This window comes from Sinocyclocheilus rhinocerous, unplaced genomic scaffold (genome assembly GCF_001515625.1).
Source record: "Sinocyclocheilus rhinocerous isolate Xijiao unplaced genomic scaffold, SAMN03320098_v1.1 scaffold395, whole genome shotgun sequence".
Taxonomy (NCBI): Eukaryota; Metazoa; Chordata; class Actinopteri; order Cypriniformes; family Cyprinidae; genus Sinocyclocheilus; species Sinocyclocheilus rhinocerous.
This window is the reverse complement of record NW_015660890.1, coordinates 283,808-305,081: the sequence shown is the minus strand read 5'-3', so window position 1 is coordinate 305,081 and position 21,274 is coordinate 283,808. Positions and strand designations below refer to the sequence as shown.

The window sequence follows — 21,274 nt, the reverse complement described above, 5'->3', positions numbered from 1 at the left end:
AAATTAAGCTCAAGTGAAATATAAAAGACTAATAGAATGAACCAAACAAATAAAATAATCAATATCAGAAATTGAAATAATATCTCACAATATTACAGTTTTTTTTCTGTATTTTTGATCAAATAAATACAGCCTTGATGAGCACAAGAGACTCCATTAAAAAACATAAAAAATCTTACTGATCCCAAACTTTTGAACGGCAGTGTGTGTGTGTGTGTGTGTGTGTGTGTGTATATATATATATATATATATAGAGATATATAGATATGTATGTATACATATACATGACTAAAACTTAAATGAAAACTGAATATAGTTTTTCATAACTGAATATAGTTTTCCATATTTATATATTTAGTTTTCATTTAAGTTTTAGTCATTTTGTTTAGATGCTATTGTCATTTTTATTTGTTTGGTTCATCAAAATTACTAACACTTAAATGAAAACTGAATATATAGTAAATTAATAACACTACAAAATGGCCTGTATATTATCAGAAAAATGAATATCATTCCCTGTTATACGACTTACCAATCTGGTTGAGGTCATCTGAGGTGATATAAACCCGGCAGCTAGTAGTCAGTGTTATTTTACACTTTTGAACCTAAACAACATCCTATTTGACACCAGAAACTTGAAATTAAAATGTTTAGCTTCCCCTGTCACTGAAATATTCCCATAGCCACATGACCACGCTTGGCCACGCCTTTATCATGTGCGTCTTTTGGCAGGCCTCCCCCGATCAGCCGCGTGGAGCTGTGTGCCAATGATTCACCCTAATGACTTTCCAATCTGTCTCCGCAGGAATGTTTACTAGGCTAATTATCTCATGCAAAACACACAAAAACACACGAAGGCCCGAGAGCAAGTCGATAGTAATGATTTGTGGCCGTGAATGATATCAGCACATTTCTATACAAGCTTTTGTTTATATCTTGACACAGTCATTGCATGTCTGCTCATTTGTTGCTGAATCTGAAGTTAATTAAAGTTTCTGATGGACTGGAAGACAGAAATCAATATTAAAACATTCATATCCTGTCTGTGGATATGAGAGTGAACCTCCAGACAGTGGCTTCGGTTTTATTGTTTATTATCAGCATATCGGTCTATTGAAAGTAAACCGAGCATGATACAGTTATGATTTCATCCCCCCAACCTCTCTTGTTCTACCTTACATTTCATATCCAATTCATATCTCTGTATCGACCCTTTATTCCTCTGCTGTCATATTTAATGAACTTATACATCAATAGAAACAACTCTAGCTCATATTTCAAGGATACACACTCAAATAACAGTAATAAAGGTATGGGAGCTCAATAGCAGTGTAGTAAAGACCATCTTAGTAGTGGAAATATTGCCCAGACAGTAAACAACGTGTCAGTCATGTATGAAGTATGTTTTGTGTGTGTGTGTGTGTGTGTGTGTGTTCTGTATGTTTGTGTATTTCATTTCTATACATTTCACCCAGAATACCATAGCAACCTTATGGCAACCCAGTTAACCACTCAGAAAAAACATTGCAACCTCATAGTAACATCCTAACAACCTCATAGCAACTCAGTTAAAAAACACTCAGAATACATCTTCATTTTGAGAGCACGTGCTGCAAATACTCACAAAAACCAAATACAGAAATGCGCTGCAAATACTCACAACAACCAAATACAGAAATGCACTGCAAATACTCACAACAACCAAATACAGAAATGCACTGCAAATACTCACAACAACCAAATACAGAAACGCGCTGCAAATACAACAACCACATACAGAAACTTGCTGCAGATACTCAAAACAACCAATTATAGAAACTTGCTGCAAATATTCACAACAACCAAATACAGAAACACACTGCAAATACTCACAACAATTTACACAAACACACTCTAGATACTCACAACAACCAAATACAGAAACACACTGCAAATACTCACAACAATTTACACAAACACACTCTAGATACTCACAACAACCAAATACAGAAACACACTGCAGATACTCACAACAACCAAATACAGAAACACGCGGCAAATACTCACAACAACCAAATACAGAAATGTGCTGCAAATACTCACAATACAACCACATAATGAAATGTGCTGCAAATACTGTAAATACAAATAAGTGTATTTATTTCTTGTCTCATTAGTGTTTAGCGCAGTTGTCGTTGCTAGGAAACGTTCGTTTTGTTTACTGTGTTGAGACGTGCTGAAGTTGTCATACGGGAAAAAAAAGGTTAGTATACCGCAGCAGCCCTCGTGTGAAGACCGAAGAGTGTAAAGACCATCAACTCTACCGTGCGACTCCACCGTGCAGGGACACCGGCAAGGGACACTTCTGTTCTCGGTCTACATGGCATCACTAGGTTCTGTCATTCAGAAACATGGCTTTTCATATCACTGCTATGCTGATGACACTCAACTCTACCTCTCATTCCATCCTGATGATCTGACGATAGCTGCTCGCATCTCAGCATGTCTAACAGACATTTCTTGTTGGATGACGGACCATCACCTTCAACTCAACCCGGCTAAGACAGAAGCTAAAAACACATCTCTTCCATCTTTATTTGACCCTCTAACACTAGCACTCTCTATTCTAATTCTATTCTTTAAAAAAAACTTGTCCCTTTTAGACTTGCACTCTATTCATTTACTGCTTGTTTTCTTTAAAAAAAAATTATCTTTCTAACTTCTAATCTTTTTGTATTCTATTTATTTGTTTTCTCTTTATTTATTATACAATTAACAAAAGCAAAAAAGGCCTCTAACACTAGCTTGCTCTTCGTCTTCTATTCTATCGGTCTTCTTTTTATTTATTATATAATAAATAAAAACCTTGATACGTGTACTGCGTTAAGCTAACTGAGACTTGTTATAGCACATGCATATCATTTGTTGATTTTGATTGCTTCCATTGTCCTCATTTGTAAGTCGCTTTGGATAAAAGCGTCTGCTAAATGACTAAAAGTAAATGTAAATACTCACAACGCAACCAAATACAGAAAAGCATTGCAAATACTCACAACAACCAAATACAGAAATGCGCTGCAAATACTTACAACAAATTATACAAACACACTGCAGATACTCACAACCAAATACAGAAATGTGCTGCAAATACTCACAATGCAACCAAATACAGAAAAGTGTTGCAAATACTCACAACAACCAAATACAGAAATACGCTGCAAATACTCACAACAAAAAATGACACAAATGCGCTGCAGATACTCACAACAACCAAATACCGAAACGCGCTGCAGATACTCACAATGCAACCAAATGCAAACCTGTTAAATTCTCACAACAACCAAATACAGAAACTTGCTGCAGATACTCACAATGCAACCAAATACAGAAACGTGTTGAAAATACTCACAACAACCAAATAGAGAATAGCGCTGCAAATATTCACAACAACAAATTACAGAAATATGCTACAGATACAATGCAACCAAATATAAAAATGTGCTGCAAGTTCTCACAATGCAGATGCTCTACAAATTCTCACAACCAAATACATAAACATGCTGCAAATAGCACAGACCACAACGGAAGTGTTTCAAGGGGACCCCAACAAGTTATGAATCTGGCTGGGATATGCTTATTGTTCAATGTCTACTCGTCAATGGTGTTGTCAATGACCTTTATCGTTTTGTTGGTCAATCATTTCTTAGCCTTTTGGTTATTTTTAGCATAAATAATCTGATGAAATACACCATTAACTGTGAAGAGTTATGTAAGCTGGCTAACTTGCTTTCACAACTTGTTGGGGTCCCCTTGAAACATTTCCATTGTGAGTATTTGCGGCACATGTTTTTGTGCTGATGAAGTTTTCTTAATTTGCTGGTGTTTTTTGCATTTGCACGTGTTTTGTTTAGTTGTACCAGGTTGAGCTTTCTTGGCCACCATTTAAAAAAAACTCAGAGTATCATAACAATGCTCTAGCAACAAAATAACAGTGTGGCTGCAGATTTTGCATAGGCAAGCTCCACTGATATTGTCTGCAGGAAATATAGAAAACTTTTGGTTTCTCTAACAGCAAACAGCCTCTGGTCACTCTCTCAATCTGTCTCACTTTTGCGTCGTCTCTCTCTTTGTGTAGAAGATGAAAGGAAAGGAGGTGTTGGTGGGCCTGCTGTTCCTGGTCTTTCCCTTCATCCCAGCCAGTAATCTGTTCTTCCGCGTGGGATTTGTGGTGGCGGAAAGAGTTCTCTACATGCCCAGGTTTGTGTGCGTGTGTGTGTGTGTGTGTGTGTGTGTGTGTGCGGATGTGCCCGTAAAAATATATTGAGACGGCCTGAGAAAATGTCCTTTGAAAACATTCCTTGCTCTTCATTTGACTTTTTTTTTTATAAAGCATTACAAATTTAACTTCCATTTTTTTCTCCCTCATTCTCCTTCATCCCGCTGTGGGGATCACACACCACTGATAACAGTACATAATCTGTCTTGAGCCCTGCTTCCCATAATGCACCACTGATCTGTTATAAATCTGTGTGTGTGTGTGTGTGTGTGTGTGTGTGTGTGTGTGTTTGTATTTATCTAAACTGTCGAGATTAAACAGAAATTTGAACAATGAGGCAAGGCATTTAATAGAGGTTGTTCAAAAATTATCTTATTCGGAGTAGCGGTGACCTGACAAACGCCCACATACACACACATAAATACAAGTACACACAGCATTACATCCCTGAGTACACTTAGTTATGAGTAATGAGCGGTTTGTGCTGCTCAGTGAATTTAATGGCCTGTGTTAGGATCAGATGGGCACTTATCTTGGTGTTTAGGCGGTACTTCTCTATGCATGCTGGGTAAATATTAGTAGAACTGTCTTTGTTAATACCCGTAGTCAGGCACGTGATGGCGGCACTGCGGCTCAGAGGCCAAATCATTTATATACACATGCAGCCACACACACATCAGTGAAAAGCTATGAGAGGAATGTGAGTTGCTCTCAGGCTCTGATTCACTTTAATTGTGTCTGTGCAGTAAAAATATAAGGGGAACATCACAGTTACTATTGCTCATACTTGGTCTCATAAAAATTTTATAATTTACCTCAAATTAATCTGTTTTTGCATAAAGAAATTAGGATTATTAAGGACTTTTGTGATTGTGACTTTAAGAGAAATAAAGGAATAGTTTACCCAAAAATGAATGTTAGCTAAAAATTTACTCACCCTGAGTTTGTTTTTCATCAGAACACGTGGAGAAATTTAGTATTACATTATTTACTCACCAGATAGATCCTCTGCAGTGAATGGGTGCCGTCAGAATGAGATTCCAAACAGCTGATAAAAATCCACAAGTCATCCACACACCTCCAGTCCATCAATTAACATCTTGTGAAGTGAAAAGCTGCATGTTTGTAAGAAACAAATCTATCATTAAGACATTTTAACTTTAAACTCTTGCTTCTGGCTAAAATATAAGTTTGTAATCCATAATAATGCTTCCTCCAGTATGAAGTTGATCTCTTGTTGTCCTCTCATATTAAAATCCATTAATTAAAATCCTCTCATAATTAAAATCCATTAATTAAAATCCACCAACACATTTGTTTAGAACTGTTTTGGACTGTTTTCACTTGTAAACAGTGCTTTATCTGTGCATATTTCTCTCCTAATTCAGACAAGACAATTTTTCACTGGAGAAAGCAATATTATGGATAGAGGAGTCGTATTTTAGCAAGAAAAAACAGTTTGAAGTTAAAAACATCTTATTGATGAATTTTTTTTATAACAAACGAGCAGCTTTTCACTTCACAAGACATTTAACTGATAAACTGGAGTCATGTGAATTTCTTTTGGATTATTGTGATGCTTTTATCAGCTGTTTGGACTCTCATTCTGTCGGCACCCATTCACTGCAGAGGATCCTTTGGTGAGCAAGTGACAAAATGCCATACAGTATTGAGAACTGGGAGGGAAAATTGTTACATTGCAAAAAAATAATAATAATAATTTCTTTATAAAATATGTTTTTCTTCTTGCAAAATAAATACTCTAAGTATTAAATATTAAACTTATTTAAATTAGTTTACTTAGGCAAGTATTAAAATTTGTCCTGTATTCATCCTGAATTTTCATTATGCTGACTTTGAGACTATTTTGGTAAAAAATGCAAAACAATCTTATAGAGTTGTATAGAAGGAAGAATCTGAACCATATCTAGAGACCAAAATATCATAGAGCATTGCAATACTGAATATTTTAGCAACCAAAAATAATGCTTTAGCATTGTGGATGCAGGTTTTAAACAGGCAAGTACATTCACATTTTCTTCAGTAAAAGTCTTGTTCAAGTTACTAGACAAATTCATTTGAACTGTGAATGTACCACATGTTTCAGAAGTGTGTGAGTGTGTGTGGGAAGCAGTCAAAGTGTGTATGTGAAGCCGCAGGATTCCTCATATGTTCTGTTTTTGAGGAGTGGGTGTTGACGGGAAAGGGAGGTGTCACTTTCTGTGAAGCAAAGCATAGAGACAAAGAAAGAAAATTAGATTGGAAGGATATTGAATCCAAATTAAGCCCCAGAAACACTGAATAAGTAACAACAAAAAAACATGAAACAGATATTCCCAGGGAATATGCTATTTGATATAACTCATTTTTTTCCTTCAACAGTCTTTTTCAACACTAGTAAGTAAGTAATATTCTCTGTGTGGAGGATTCATGTAATTGTGTTTGACTTGAGCTGTTTTTGACCGTGTCAACAGTGACACCAGTGTCTGAAAATAAACTTTGTGAGATGTGGAATAGGATCGGCCCCTTTCCTGTGGCTAAAGGATTGAAGGGCGTTTTGTCCTTCTCATGATTACCTTCAAATATGCACTCAAGTCAACAAATATAATTCACAGATGTGTCTGATTTTGTGTTTGTGTTTGCAATTTTAAATGCTTTAGCCTTGATTCTTACCTGGTGGATCATACCAGGGTTACAATAATTAGCACAATATTTAGTGTTTGATAATAATAGCCAATCCACACTGCAAAAAATAAAATAAAATAATAAAACTAAACAAAAAATATCATAATTTAAACAATAATAATTTCTGATATTTATACAATATTTATTATCCTGTAATATATTTAGTGTTTATGTTTTTGTATAATCTGATTCTTAAACTTTTACATTTCTTCTGTAATTTTGAATATTTACTTACTAATTCATTAAAATCAATTCATGTAATTGTAGTTATTTTATTTCCTGAGATTTATTTATTTATTTATTTGTGGTAAAAAATCACTCCTACCCTTTACCTTTTATTTTTACTTGTTTTGTCATTCAGCATTTATGCTACACACATGAATGATATGTGACCCTGGAGCACAAAACCAGTCATAAGTAACACAGGTATAGTTGTAGCAATAGCCAACTTATTTATTCAGCTTTCAGATGATGTATACATCTCAAATGAGTTCCTGGCTGAGCTATTGGACCATCTTGATCTATCTTAGTTGGTTAATGAGTTCCTGGCTGAGCTATTGGACCATCTTGATCTGTCTTAGTTGGTTAATGAGTTCCTGCTGCCATTTTAAGCTGGTTTAATTAGATTGTCCAGAATTCCTGGCCAAGATTTTTTGTTTGTATATTTGACTATTTTCAGTGTGATTTTTTAGCATCATTGAGATACTAATATTGTTTTAATAAATATTTTGAATTATACATGTGTGTATACACACACAAAACTTTAACTAAAATTAACTAATTTTAAACTAAACTAAACTTTAACTAATTAAAACAGATTATGTATATCAGTAAGTAACAGGGTTTTTTTTATATGCTTTTAGTTAAAGGGGTCATATGATGCTGCTAAAAAGAACATTATTTTGTGTATTTGGTGTAATGAAATGTGTTTATGCAGTTTAAGGTTAAAAAAAAACATTATTTTCCACATACTGTACATTATTGTTTCTCCTACGCCTTCTTTCTTTGCGTGAACGTTTGGGCGGCGTTATGCAAATCTTCTCACATCGTGACGTAGACATGTGGGGTGTGTTAGAACGAGCCGTTTTAGGTAGGTGTGGCTGACTCTTAACTTTTATAAAGAATATCTCTTTGGATTTGAGACTTTAGTCTTTGCAACTTTACAGATCTTCTTTATGCACCAAGAGCTTGTAACACTCCAAAGAGAAAGGAAAAATTGAAATCGCATCATATGACCCCTTTAGTTAACTATAATAACCCTGGTGGTTATTATAGTAATTTTTAGTAGTTTTTAATGAAAATATGTAATTTATTACATTTTGCATGTATTTCAATTTATATATATATATATATATTATCTGTTTTCATTTAAATTTTAGTTAAGGTTTTTGTAATTTTGTTGTGTTTTGTCATTTTTATTAGTTTTGGTTTTTTAAAAATATGTCAGTATAATTTTTATTTGTTTTTATTTCTATTTTGATGTTGCAAACAAAAGCTTTTTATGTAGTTTTAGCTTTAGTAACTATGATAACCATGGTTATTTTTTTACATTTTTAATGTAATTTTGCATGAAGTGTTTTTTGGATTTTTATACTTTCAAACTGATAAGCTTTTTCTTTCTCTGTGACATCTGGGTCCTGATCTGTTTTCTTCATTCTCTGTCAGGTCTGGCATTCAAACTTTACCTCACAATGCTAAAGTTCATTACAACTATGCCAACTTCCTGAAGGACAGGGGACGAAACCAAGAAGCCATTTACCACTATAAAACAGCCCTCAGGTAAGTGTGTGTATGTGGGCATGAGAACAATTTGACACTGAATGGTTTTGTCTGCTGATGGAAGCATTTCCAATTGCCAAAATACACCTTAATACCCCAGTTTCCTTCATACGTTTGGTTAAGAATCAGTGCTTTCATTTGATTATGTAAATCCGTAAATTGCCTCTGTGTTTTTGTATAGACTGTACCCTCGACATGCCAGTGCTCTGAATAATCTGGGCACCCTGACTCACCAGGCAGAGGAGGCTGAAGTTTATTACAGGAGAGCGCTGGATATTAACCCTCAACACAACAGAGCTCTCTTCAACCTGGGCAACCTTCTAAAGTAAATACATCAATTCCTTACCTTCTGAAGTAACAAATTGGTAACCTTCTGAAGTAAATACTACTATGGAAGCATGTTTCCGCCACTGAATAAAAACTAAAAAGGTAATTATAACTTTTTATCTCACAATTCTGACTTTTTTTCTCAGCAAATTATATATGCGGGATATAAACTCACAATTCTGACAAAAGAAGTCAGAATTGTGAAATGTAAACTCCCAATTCTGAAGTCCAATTATGAAGAAAAAAGACTATTTTCTTGCAATTGCAAGTTTATATCTCACAATTCTGACTTTATAACTGGCTTTATTTATTGGTATAAAGTCAGGATTGTGTGATAAACTCACAATTCTGAGAAAACATCAGAATTGTGAGACGTAAACTTGTAATTGTGAGAAAAAAGGTAAGAATTGTGAGATGAAAACTTGCAATTACCTTTTATTCAGTGGTGGAAACAAGCTTCCATAAAATACACAAACGTCTGAAGTAAATACACCTATTGGTAGCCTAGCCTTCTGAAGTAAATACACAATTTGGTAGCCTTCTGAAGTAAATACACAAACGCTATTGCAATATTACTTGTGTCGGAAATCTGAGAATGCTGCTTTTGTGTGCCATATGCCAAGGTTGGAACGCACCCAGGTACAACCGAATGCTGGAAAGGATAAAAATAGCGTTTGATGTCGTGGTTCACAGAAGTAATTTCATGTTTTTTGTGCTGCTGCCTTCAGTTTCGGACACAGCCTCTGTGTCTGTGTCATTCCTGTGTATGAGGAAGAGGATGATGGTGATATTGTTATGCAGGTCTCAGGGGAAGGAGGAAGAGGCGGAGAGGATGTTGAAGGAATCGATTCGTTTCGGTCCCCATTTTGCTGATGCGTACTCCAGCCTGGCCTCTCTGTATGCTGACCAGGTCGTGCTCTCTGTCATTTGTGCTCGTTTTTGTAAATGATACACATACAAAGTGATCTTTTTGGTCAGTTTTTTTGCAATACCTAATAAAGGCCACATTTTATATACTTATTTTTTTCCCTCATTTTTGTGTAGGGACATTCAAAAGAAGCAAATGAAATTTATACCAAGGGAATTGAGAACTGCCCTGACAGTTCTGACCTCCATAACAACTACGGCGTGTTCCTGGTGGACACCGGTAAGAAACTTCTAGAACTCTTTAAATTAGATCAACTCTGCCATGATGCTAGTTTGACGGGCTGCTGTGAAGACCTTTAGGTTTCTGTTTGTATATGATATGACGATAAAAATGCTCATGAAGTGACTCTCAGAGCAGTTCTACAGATTATGTTCATGTGTTCATATTTTGAGGTGGCAGAGGCTGAAAACACCGCAAGCCTCATGCGCTTCAGTATGTGTGTAGTAAACGGAACCGCGCATCTGCGCCATTCATTCACACAGAGACACGCAGAACATGCAAGATTCATATTTAAATAGTATTTTGCTGCTTAATATTCACAGACACTAGTCCATATCGCATCTTGATTTAAGTGTACTGACCTACTCTTGATTTATCCATCCCAAAATTTGGCAAATTCTTTGACATTCCGAGTTATAGAGTAAATTCCGTTTTTATGACTGGATTCCACGATTCCATCCACGTTTTGGAACTTATACACATCATGGAAATTATAGGGCCCTATACATGTGTTATGTTACATGCTTCATGTCAACCACATATTATACACAACCTACATACCTGTCTCCGTTTTAGGTCATGGGGATCGTGCAGCCTTTCATTACCAGGAAGCGGTGCGTCTCAAGCCATCTCACTATGTTGCCATGGTGAACCTGGGTCGTCTTCTTCGCTCGTCCAATGACAATAAAGAGGCGGAGCTATGGTACAAAAGGTAAGATGAGATCAAATGAAACCGAATAGTCTAAACGGTGTATCCAGCTTGCACAGCTAAGGTGGGTGTGTGTGTTTGTGTGTGTCTCACAGGGCACTGCAAGTGGTTCGTAAAGTGGATATCCTGACCCCTCTTGGGGCTTTATACTACAACACTGGTAGATACGAGGAGGCACTGGAGGTTTACAGAGAGGCGGCCACACTTCAGCCCGACAGCACTGATATCTGGCTCGCCCTGGTGAGATTAGTCACTTTTTAGCCTAAAAAATATCCCACCATTTCCTTTCTCATTTTTTTTTTTTTTTTCAATTCAACCAGGTATGTTTAGGTTTGATATTGTTTTAAAGGGATAATTCACTCAAAAATGAAATTTGCTGTTAATTTACTCACCCTCAGGCCATCCAAGATGTAGGTGACTTTTTTTTCTTGAGTAGAACAGCTTTTTAGCTGAAACTGTGGTCCTTGGTGATTCAGAAAATGCAAGTCAGCAGCTGCCCGTTTTTGAGAATTAAAAAAAAGGATATCAAGGAACACAAAATTAATACCCAAGGCTCTTGACGATATGTTGAGGTCTCATGAAGCGTAACAATCAGTCTGTGCAAGAAACTGAACATTATTTAGAACATCATTAATCCGAAGCCTCAGGCAAATGGTCCGGAGTTTTGAGTTTTTTTATGTAAAAAGGTGAACTGAAGGCTAGTTTATTCGCTTTTTTATGCTTTAGACATGCAAAACATCCACCTTTCACATCATTGTTGGGTGCTTTAATAACTCAGTTATGTATACATTACGTCATTGTATGATTACGTAAATGAACTAATGAACTGAACCAGTTAATAGAAACGAACTGTTCAAAAGAACCAGTTTACAGAAAAAGAATCAGATTTCCCCACTGCCTGAGGCTATGGATTACAGGTAATAATGTAGTAAATAATGTTCAGTTTCTTGCACAGAGCGATCATTTTGCTTCATAAGACCTCAATACATCGTCAGGAGCCACAGGTATTAATTTTGTGTTCCTTGATATGCTTTTTTTTATTATTCTCAAAAATGGGCAGCCGCTCTCTGACTTCTGTGCAAGTTTAATACAAAATAGAATGTTTTTCCCTGGTTTACGGCAGTAAATAAGGCTAAAACTGGGACTATTGATGTCTGGCAATATTTTTCTTCCAATTTATTGGATTATGTTAAGGAATAATGATTACATAATGTAACTCTTTTTTTTTTGTTGCTTATTATTATTTTTATTTTTTTCTTTCTTTCCTGTCCGACTGTCAAATTATTAGCAATATGTCTGTTATTCCTTCTTCCCTAACTGTTTGTTCCAATTATGTTATTTTGTTTATATTTGAAAGACAATAAAAAGTTGATCATAAAAAAAAAACGTGCAGCCGCTGACTTTGAGTTTATGAATCACCAAGGACCACGGGTTTCAGCTTCTTTACTGTTCTACTGACAAAAAAACTACATCTTGGATGGCCTGAGGGTGAGTAAATTAACAGCAATTTTTCATTTTTGGGTGAACTATCCCTTTAATTGTCAGCATTGGCATTGGTCTTTGAAAACGGTTTGCTTGGAGTGTTTCAAAGCGCAGAATGTCAGCTTAATTGAGTCTCCACAGACCCTTCACTGTGATTCACATACAGAGGCCGGGACCTCTCGGGTTCCTTTCTGGTTGCTCTTTCATTCCCTCTTTCCTTTTTATAACTCGTTTTGTCTCTTCCCATCTCGTTGTCTCCACAGGCACAGGTTTTAGCCATGGCAGGTCGCTCTGCGGAGGCCGAGAAAATGACCCTGGGCATCATTTCAAAGACCAGCAACTGCATTGAATGTTACCGCTTGTTGTCTGCCATCTACAGCAAACAAGGCAACCACACTGAGGTGCGTGTACATGTCTTTGTGCTCGTCAATTCATGCGCACTCTCTTTTATTACCCCTGTACTAAAATGGAAAACACAAACACAAGGTTTTTTCATCTCATTTGTTGCTGTGAATCAGTTCATCCCGGATCTTAATTTTGCCCGTGTCCAATTTCGCCACTGCATTCGGCAGTTCAAAGAACATTTTATTGAATCTCAGTGAGGCGTCCTAGACTAGAATAAATTGCATGTAATTTCTTTTTATTACTCATGCCTTTACTCATTACTTTATTACTCAGTTTAGCGGTTCTCTGCCTCAAAGAGAAATCTCTATGCCTCCTGAGAGACAAAGAAACTCAGGAAAAAGAAGTTCAGATTAATGAGTGTGTGTGTGTGTGTGTTTCAGGCGTTGGATGCATTGAAGGCAGCACTGCAGCAGGAGCCGTCAGACCCTGCGGTGAGGGCAGAGCTGCACTTCTCAATGGGCAACCAGCTCAGAGAGATGAACGAGCTTGATCGAGCCTTCCAGGTAACTTCACCTGCAGCTGTCAGTGTGAGCGAAGAGCTCTTCTAATATTCCCTTTCTTCACATTCTTGTTTACTATATCTTAGCTTGCCTATAGACAGTTCACGGACCGACTGATGCATATCGCACACAAAAATTGCAAGAGCTTTACCCAAATGGAAAGCTCTAATTTGATTGTCTGGATTTCTACAAAATCTAAGAGTAAAGACATACAGGTTTTTATCAGTCCTCTAAGCATAAGATTTGAGGCTTATTTTTTGTTTTTCAAATTGATTGATTTACTTTTTAACTTCTATGAAAAGCATAGTATTTTTCAGAAAGAAATATTCCCATAGAGAAAATAAAGTCTTAACTTAGGACCGTAAATATTTTTTATGACCATTTATACTCAATAACTTTATTTAAATATATCAACATGAATGTGTGTGTGTGTGTATTTTCTTTTTAAAGCAAAAAAGAATGCTAATATGTAAAAAATGGGGGGGGGAGGGATTTTTTTTTTCAGAATTTAAAAAAAAAGTTTTTGGACTGCATTTTCAATACATTAAAATAATTATAAGATTTTTTTTACAGTGTTGAGAACTTATTTTAAATATATGCAGAAATGCAGTTCATACAGAAAATAACTTCTTCACTGTTAGATTATTTATTTCATGATGAGCATGCTTACCTACATGTATTTTATTTTTTTTAATGATTTGGTTTTTCTCATCTTAGATATTTGTTACGTTTTGATTATCTTTAACTAGATTTTTACTGAATTTTACTGCTTTTAACATTTTGAATTGAATATTTGGCTACAGTGGGATTGTTCCTTTGACTGAAAATGTACCTTTAAAGCCTTTTCAGAGCAAATACGTACTTGTCAAGATGCATATCAATTTGGTTTCAGGGTTATATCCATTACAATAAACACAAAAGACTGTGATTGGTTGTTTGACATGTCAGTCAGGTCCCTTCCTGTTTAAATCTCAGTCAGAATAAGGTGGAATATGGATCAGTTTTGCTGATAGTCATGAGACTAAATGTTGGATAATTGTGTTCTCTGCTGCTTCTCTCACCTTCACAGTTCACACTGTTCCTTGCCGGTGCCCTGAAACTGTCAAAGGAACATCACCCACCTCCTTTCATCTCCAAATATAAACAGTCCAGACTTCATCTCGCACTGGAAGCTTTGTCTTTATCCTCTGTGTTTCTCTACTTCCTGGCTGCCTTACGAGGGCTAAGTTTCTTCGACAGGATTTCTGGTTAACATGAGGACTGTTTTGGTTGCGTTTTTCGATCCTGGACTCATTCCAGGTCTCCCGCTAATATTTGGCCTGTGCTTCTACTTTTATTTAGACCACAAAAGGACAGACGAGAACAGGCTGGTCTCAGGTTTACATAATTCTGCTATCCAGTTCAAAGCTCAGTTATAACAAAAAGGCTTTTTGTGGTATTTCAAAACCACATCTGCGGTAGAGCCAGACTGTTAAATGCGCCTCCAGTGCTTTTTTTTTTTTTATCTTGAATGGATCGTGTTTCTTACACAGGCCAAAACTGTTATAAAAGGTTGACTCTCACTGGTGGTTTACTGCTGTTGAAATCATCATTGGCTACATATCCTGTATATAAAATGTCATGTCTTGATCTAATGTTTCCAGAGCTACAAGCTTGCTGTTGAGCTCAAACCTGACCAATCACAAGCCTGGATGAATATGGGCGGCATTCAGCATATCAAGGTATGAGGGCTGAATTTTGAGGGCTGATGAAAACTTTGTTCTGCTCAAAGAAAGAAATAGTTTGCATTCAGAAACTGAAGCCTTTCGTTAGGACCATAAATAACTGTGACGTTATTTTCAAGATAATATATTCTCAGAAGCTTGTAAACAAATTCCTATTACTGTAATGTGAAGGAAAACACAATGATGCATTATAAAAAATGTTATATATATTAATATATGACCATAAATAATTGTGACATTATTTTTGTGATAATGTGTTCTCAGTAGCTTGTAAAATTAATTACTATTTCTGTAATGTGAAGGAAGACATAATAATACATTATATAAATATAATAATGTATTCACATTAATATAATATTAATATGAATAATAAATAATAATAATGGCATTTTATGATACCTAGTAATACAAATTAAATACTAAATTTTTTTTTTAAGTAAAATAAAATAATGCTAATAATTAAAAGTTAAATATTAAATAATTAATAAGCTATATAAAAATATGTAAAACACGAAAACATTTTTTTTAAAATAAATAAATTGAATCACTACTCTCATTTTATATGAACATCTTTTGAAATCAGATACATTTTCTTGAGTTACAAAATTTCATAACATAATTTGTATCTTTTAATTATAATTAAGCATACATTTATAATTTATTTAAATGCATAAATTATAAATTATTTCACGCATTTATAATTTAAAGCGTAAAAATAATGCTAAAATATTAATAATTTAGTCACATTTTGTTAAAACCATTAAAAAATAAAAATTATTCTAAATGTACAAAAAAAAAAAAAGTGTTATTACTGCATTACAAGAATAATGAGAGATTTTTTAATAATGAGGAGGGAATGTGCTTAATTTTTAATAAAATGATGGTGATACTTTTTCGACACATCCTACTAGTTATTATAGGTCAATACGATAACCAACATGAAGTAACAATGAGCAAAACATTTGTAATCTTTCCTAATACTTTCCTAATCATTGTTAGCTCAGGTCCATTAAATAATATTAACAACTTTTGATTTTACTAGTGTAATAGTAAATGTTGTATTTATCATTAACTAAGAATAATGAATTCTTTAGAAGTATATTTACAGTAACTTGTGTTAACAAATGCAATCCTTATTGTAAAGTATGATCAAAACTCTCACTATGCATATTTCAATTCTTATTTATTCCTTTTGATTAGATGAAATATGACCTGGACATTTCCTCACGCCATTGTAACCTGAACTGTTGTGCGCTATTTAATTTTGTAATTTATTTAGGGAGATTATGCAGCAGCACGAATGTACTACCAAAGAGCTCTTCTCCTCTCACCCGGCTCCAAACTGCTGAAGGAAAACCTGGCCAAGCTGGACAGACTAGAGAAAAAACTCCAAGGGGCCTAGAGGAAAAGAGTGACCTGAACTATCGGCCAAATGATGAAGGACAAGCAACCGAGAGACAGAAGGGTGAAGAGAGGGGGCGAACTAAGACATGCAAACTACGGTTTGGACTCGGGAGATGATTAATAACCACTTCCTTCCCCTCCAGAGTTTACAGAGAGCCTCTCGGATTGAACTAATCCAAAAGACTGAATGTTTTAGCCTCTACATCCAGGGCTGGACCACGCAGATACCATTGACCTCAACACATCACTGCAGTATCTCACAGCAACATATTTCACAAGTTCTCATCATTTTTTTCCCACGTGTCGTCCCAAGCACTATTTGAGCGTTTGTTGTTCTTGTTTGAATCGGAGCAGAGGCACCATCTCTGAGAGGGATTTTTTTTCGGAGCCGTTCCCCTCGACCACTGCAGCTCCGTTACGCTTCGCTGATTGCAAAACCTCAGAAAGCATTTCAGACAAACGCTGCGAGTTATCAAATATGACTAGCTGTCTACTGTGTTCCATGAGCACGGCTGATCTGTTGTGGGTGGTCTGCTTGTATTTTGTTTTGTTTTTTTCACATGATGACTTTTAAATGAAGGAAAAAATGTCGTTCATCATGTGCTTTAATTCGATCTCGTCTATCTTGTACATGCATCAATATTGTGGAATGTATCTTGGACTAAAGGCATATTGACCTGTGCAGTGAATTACATATCATTTTTATCCTCATAAGCTATAATACTGAAGTCTCTTTAAATTGGAATTACGAATATCATACCTAATGACATATCCTTGAACTAGTCATTAAGTGGATTTTAGTCATATTTTGGGTGGCCGGAATTTGTCATGCGGTACTATTGATTACACCATAATCTTTGCACTTACATTTCGTTGCCATAGGAACTGTTATCAAGAACATTTCTTGAATTCGGCAGAAGCAGCAGCCGTGCTAAACATGTCATAGCAGAAACCAATGTGAAGTAATGTATGATTATTTAATAAATATTATCCAATACCAGTGAATGTGTTGTTGTGTTTGGAGATGTTGATATTGCTCTGGGTGGGCAATTATGTTTGCAATAACTTTTTATCAAAATAGCTGTCCAAGGCCAGGTGTTAAAGTACTCATACACACAGAAATGCATTGTTCTGTAATTCGGCATACATCCCACTGTTTTAAAATCATCATTAAAATACACACAGATCTGATATAGAAACGGATTTAGCAACACAGTCTCTCCTTCAACTGAATTTCCAATATTAATATTATTCACATTTGATTTAATCTAACCTAACAATATTTTTAATCTCAGACATTGGTACATGGGAGAATCCTGCATGATCTTGAACAAGACAAACAGCTTTTTCATATGTAAACATGTTACAAGTGTAAATATTGCTTTTAGTGATGCTCTGAAACACCATGTTTAATGAGAATACACAAAAAAAATGTGAGTATGTAAAAAGATTTTTAAGTCTGGAAATATAACGGTTTCATAATGAAAAGATGCAACTGAAGCTTTTTCAGTAGGCTAGTGGTCACAGACTATAGTGACTTGTTTTAAATTGAGTTGTCTGCGTGAATGATACAGTATGCATATGGTTGGCTTTTGCATATGAGACACATTCTGTTGTAAAACAATGAAAATTTGTAATAAAAACATTGTTCATTATGCGTAGTTTAACCAAAACACGTTTTAAACCGTGTGATTGTAGCCGGACTCACTTTGAATTTCTGCACGTATTTTCAACAGTACATTATAAATATAATATCGACAGATTTTTACAGTGATGGAAGATTTGTCGTGCAAAACATGAAAGTAATTAACGCTTTCAATCCCCAGTAGTTCAAGTGTAGGAGCTTGGATCTTTGCTGACCTCTAGTGGTGAAACTCCGAACTGCTCCACTCTGTTAATTAAACGCTAATTGCGCCAGGTGTTGAGGGATTGTATTTGCTTTTCGTGTTGTTGTCTTTGTATTATTTCGCTTCTCCTCGCATTTTTAATAACACATTTGTGAGCATGTGTAAAACGTGTTTATTTATTTTTATACTCTCTCTTCATTGGACCAAAGCTGACCCTGGTGAGACTCCGTGACTAGCATGTCACAAGCTGGTCGTTATGATGAAATCATGTTACCCAAAATGTGAATAACTTGGTTTGCTCATGGATTTCCTACTATATATAACGTAATATTTCTTTTAAGATGCTGAAGAGAATCCTAATGTGAACGCTTCAGCTGAGACAAACTGCATTTTTGGCAATGGATGTTATGGTAAGGCTGAGTTCATAATGCGTTCTTCATCTGCTGGCTTGCACATATGATTACTCGCACTGTTTTCCAGACCAGGCTGGCATACGTGCGTTTATCCCAGAGAAGGATGAGGAGGAGAGCCGGATTATAGGTGGGCAGGAGGCATGGGCGCATTCATGGCCGTGGCAGGTTTCCCTGCAGTACTCAGGTATGCCAGCCTGCGGGGGTGCCATCCTCGACCTGCAGTGGGTTATTACCGCCTGCCACTGCTTCAAACGGTAAGCTACAGTAGTTTCAGTGGTCTATAAAACCTCTATGAGTGCAAATATGTGACCCTGGACCACAAAACCAGTCATAAGGGTCAATTTTTTTAAATTGAGATTTCCATTGATGTATGGTTTGTTAGGATAGGACAATATTTGGCTGAGATACAACTATTTGAAAATCTGGAAGTTGAGGGTGCAAAAAAAAAAAACTAAATATTGAGAAAATCGCCTTTAAAATTGTCCAAATTAAGTCCTTAGCAATGCATATTACTAATCAAAAATTAAGTTTTGATATATTTATGATAGGAAATCTATCAAATATCTTCATGGAACATGATCTTTACTTAATATCCTTATGATTTTTGTCATAAAATAATAATTTTGACCCATACAATGTATTGTTGGCTATTGCTACAAATATACCTGTGCTACTTATGACTGGTTTTGTGGTCCAGGGTCACATATGTGTCTTAAAACTAAAATTCATGCAAGAAATTGTATCCTTTTGAACTGGTTAATGGATAAAGCCCCTTCAAAGGCACTATGGCATAGGGTTATACTTGAATATGTATCATTAGATTGTTAACCTGCGCTTCTTATAGCAGAGCTGTCATATTTCACAGAAGGTGGGATCCATTTTTGATATATTTTATATGGGCTTAAATATCCTCTATTCTTATTGGAGGGTTTGTTTAATGAGGTTTAAATATGTGAGGCATATTGGAGTATAAATATGTAAAACATTGTTTGTACGATTATGTCATTCCCCATTTCATTTCTTTCTCAGATTGATTTATTGGAGTGGTGAGCCATAATAATAATTATTATTATTTGATTTTATTTCATTTTTCCTCTTTTCTCTTTTTCTATTTTCTGTCTTGTTCTCTTGTTTGATTTTAAGTTATGTTTGTAATGTTTAAAAAAATTACTAAACATATATTTTTTTTAAAAACAAACTAAAATTCATGTTTATGAACAGTTATAAAAAGGCGTCACTGTGGAACGCCGTGGTTGGAATGCACAATTTGGAGAATATGAATGAATCCTGCCATCAAGTGAGTGTCTGTGTGCATTTACATCTCACTCCCTTCTTATGTGGATCTTTTAAGTTGTCTCATTTTAATTTGTGTAACTCTCTTGTGTGTTTGATTTAAAGACCGTAGAGGTGGAAAAAATCATCTCCCACAAGGACTACAACCAAAAGACAAACGAGAATGATATTGCCTTGGTGAAACTGCAGAATCCCCTGCTGTTTAATGAGTGTGTGAGGCCTGTTGCCATCTTAAACAGTGATTTGCCCCCTCAGGAAACCTGTACTGTCACCGGCTGGGGCGCCATCAGAGAGAGTAAGGCCCTAATTAGCAGGAATATATTAACCTTGTTCTGTATAACCTGTGGAATGGGTTTCATTAGTAATGGTTATGTGCGATTAGATGAATTTGTCTCTTTATAGATGGGCCTCGCGCCTCCGGACTTCAAGAGGTCAATGTAACTGTTTTTGAGCCGCAAGCATGTAACAAATATTACAGAGGGAAAGTGCTTGAGAATATGATGTGTGCCGGAGCGGATGCCGGTGGAATGGATGCATGTCAGGTAAACATTTGCCTTTTTCATTAGGTTCTGACAAATCCCAGAAGAGGTACTCTGTCTGTCTGTATACATAAATATATACACAAGATATCTTGATTTCCATATAATAACAAAGGAAAAAAATCTCATTAAAAGAATACAGTTTTTAAGTAATTTCATTATTTTTCTTAGAAAAATATGTATAGGATATATTAATAAAAATAAAAGTATAATAAATATATAAAAATATGTATAAATAAATAAGCTTGTCTGCTGAATGTGGTGCAAAAAAAACAACAACCAAATGTTACATCTGAAAATATGGAAATAATAAATGGAAACGCCACAAAAAACATGTGAAACGTTTGTTGTTCATTGTTGTTTTGTACTTGCCTTGTCCTCAATCACATACTAACTTATTTAACATTTTCTGGTAGTAGTTATGTTTTATTTTCTCACATTAGTGGATCTGCACCCTGATATCCTACATATGGCCAAAGTTAAGCCTCTTTCTGAGAAAGCCTGTAAGACAGGCTGGGGTGACGCTTTCAGCATGAAGTCCCTCCTTTGTGAACTGCAACTGTAAATGGGTAATGTACAAAAATAGCAAACCATTTTCATGCAATAAATTAATGCATTGCATAATATTTAAAACAGATTGTATGTGTGTGTGTGTGTGTGTGTGTGTATGTATGTGTATATAATATATATGTGTATGTATGTGTATATAATATATGTGCGTGTGTGTGATCTATATATATATATATATATATATATATATATATA

The 21,274-nt window shown here is 35.5% G+C and overlaps 2 protein-coding genes across 2 annotated transcripts in view; both read left to right on the top strand.

The window, feature by feature from the left end:
* LOC107725887 (transmembrane and TPR repeat-containing protein 1-like) overlaps positions 1 to 17,414 on the top strand; it is a 42,288-nt gene extending 24,874 nt beyond the window's left edge. The window contains exons 9-20 of the mRNA XM_016535306.1: positions 4,115 to 4,256; positions 6,638 to 6,656; positions 8,606 to 8,719; positions 8,901 to 9,044; positions 9,848 to 9,956; positions 10,091 to 10,193; positions 10,770 to 10,905; positions 10,998 to 11,142; positions 12,648 to 12,785; positions 13,170 to 13,292; positions 14,933 to 15,010; positions 16,293 to 17,414. Of these exons, the coding sequence (XP_016390792.1) occupies positions 4,115 to 4,256; positions 6,638 to 6,656; positions 8,606 to 8,719; positions 8,901 to 9,044; positions 9,848 to 9,956; positions 10,091 to 10,193; positions 10,770 to 10,905; positions 10,998 to 11,142; positions 12,648 to 12,785; positions 13,170 to 13,292; positions 14,933 to 15,010; positions 16,293 to 16,415 (1,374 nt within the window). The 3' untranslated portion in view covers positions 16,416 to 17,414. The remainder of the gene's footprint in view (positions 1 to 4,114; positions 4,257 to 6,637; positions 6,657 to 8,605; positions 8,720 to 8,900; positions 9,045 to 9,847; positions 9,957 to 10,090; positions 10,194 to 10,769; positions 10,906 to 10,997; positions 11,143 to 12,647; positions 12,786 to 13,169; positions 13,293 to 14,932; positions 15,011 to 16,292) is intronic.
* Positions 17,415 to 18,293: 879 nt separating this feature from the next.
* The window catches only part of LOC107725886 (lipase maturation factor 2-like), an 18,437-nt gene continuing 15,456 nt past the window's right edge, over positions 18,294 to 21,274 (top strand). Inside the window, exons 1-6 of the mRNA XM_016535305.1 lie at positions 18,294 to 18,482; positions 18,606 to 18,674; positions 18,745 to 18,931; positions 19,899 to 19,974; positions 20,076 to 20,265; positions 20,373 to 20,512. Of these exons, the coding sequence (XP_016390791.1) occupies positions 18,422 to 18,482; positions 18,606 to 18,674; positions 18,745 to 18,931; positions 19,899 to 19,974; positions 20,076 to 20,265; positions 20,373 to 20,512 (723 nt within the window). The 5' untranslated portion in view covers positions 18,294 to 18,421. The remainder of the gene's footprint in view (positions 18,483 to 18,605; positions 18,675 to 18,744; positions 18,932 to 19,898; positions 19,975 to 20,075; positions 20,266 to 20,372; positions 20,513 to 21,274) is intronic.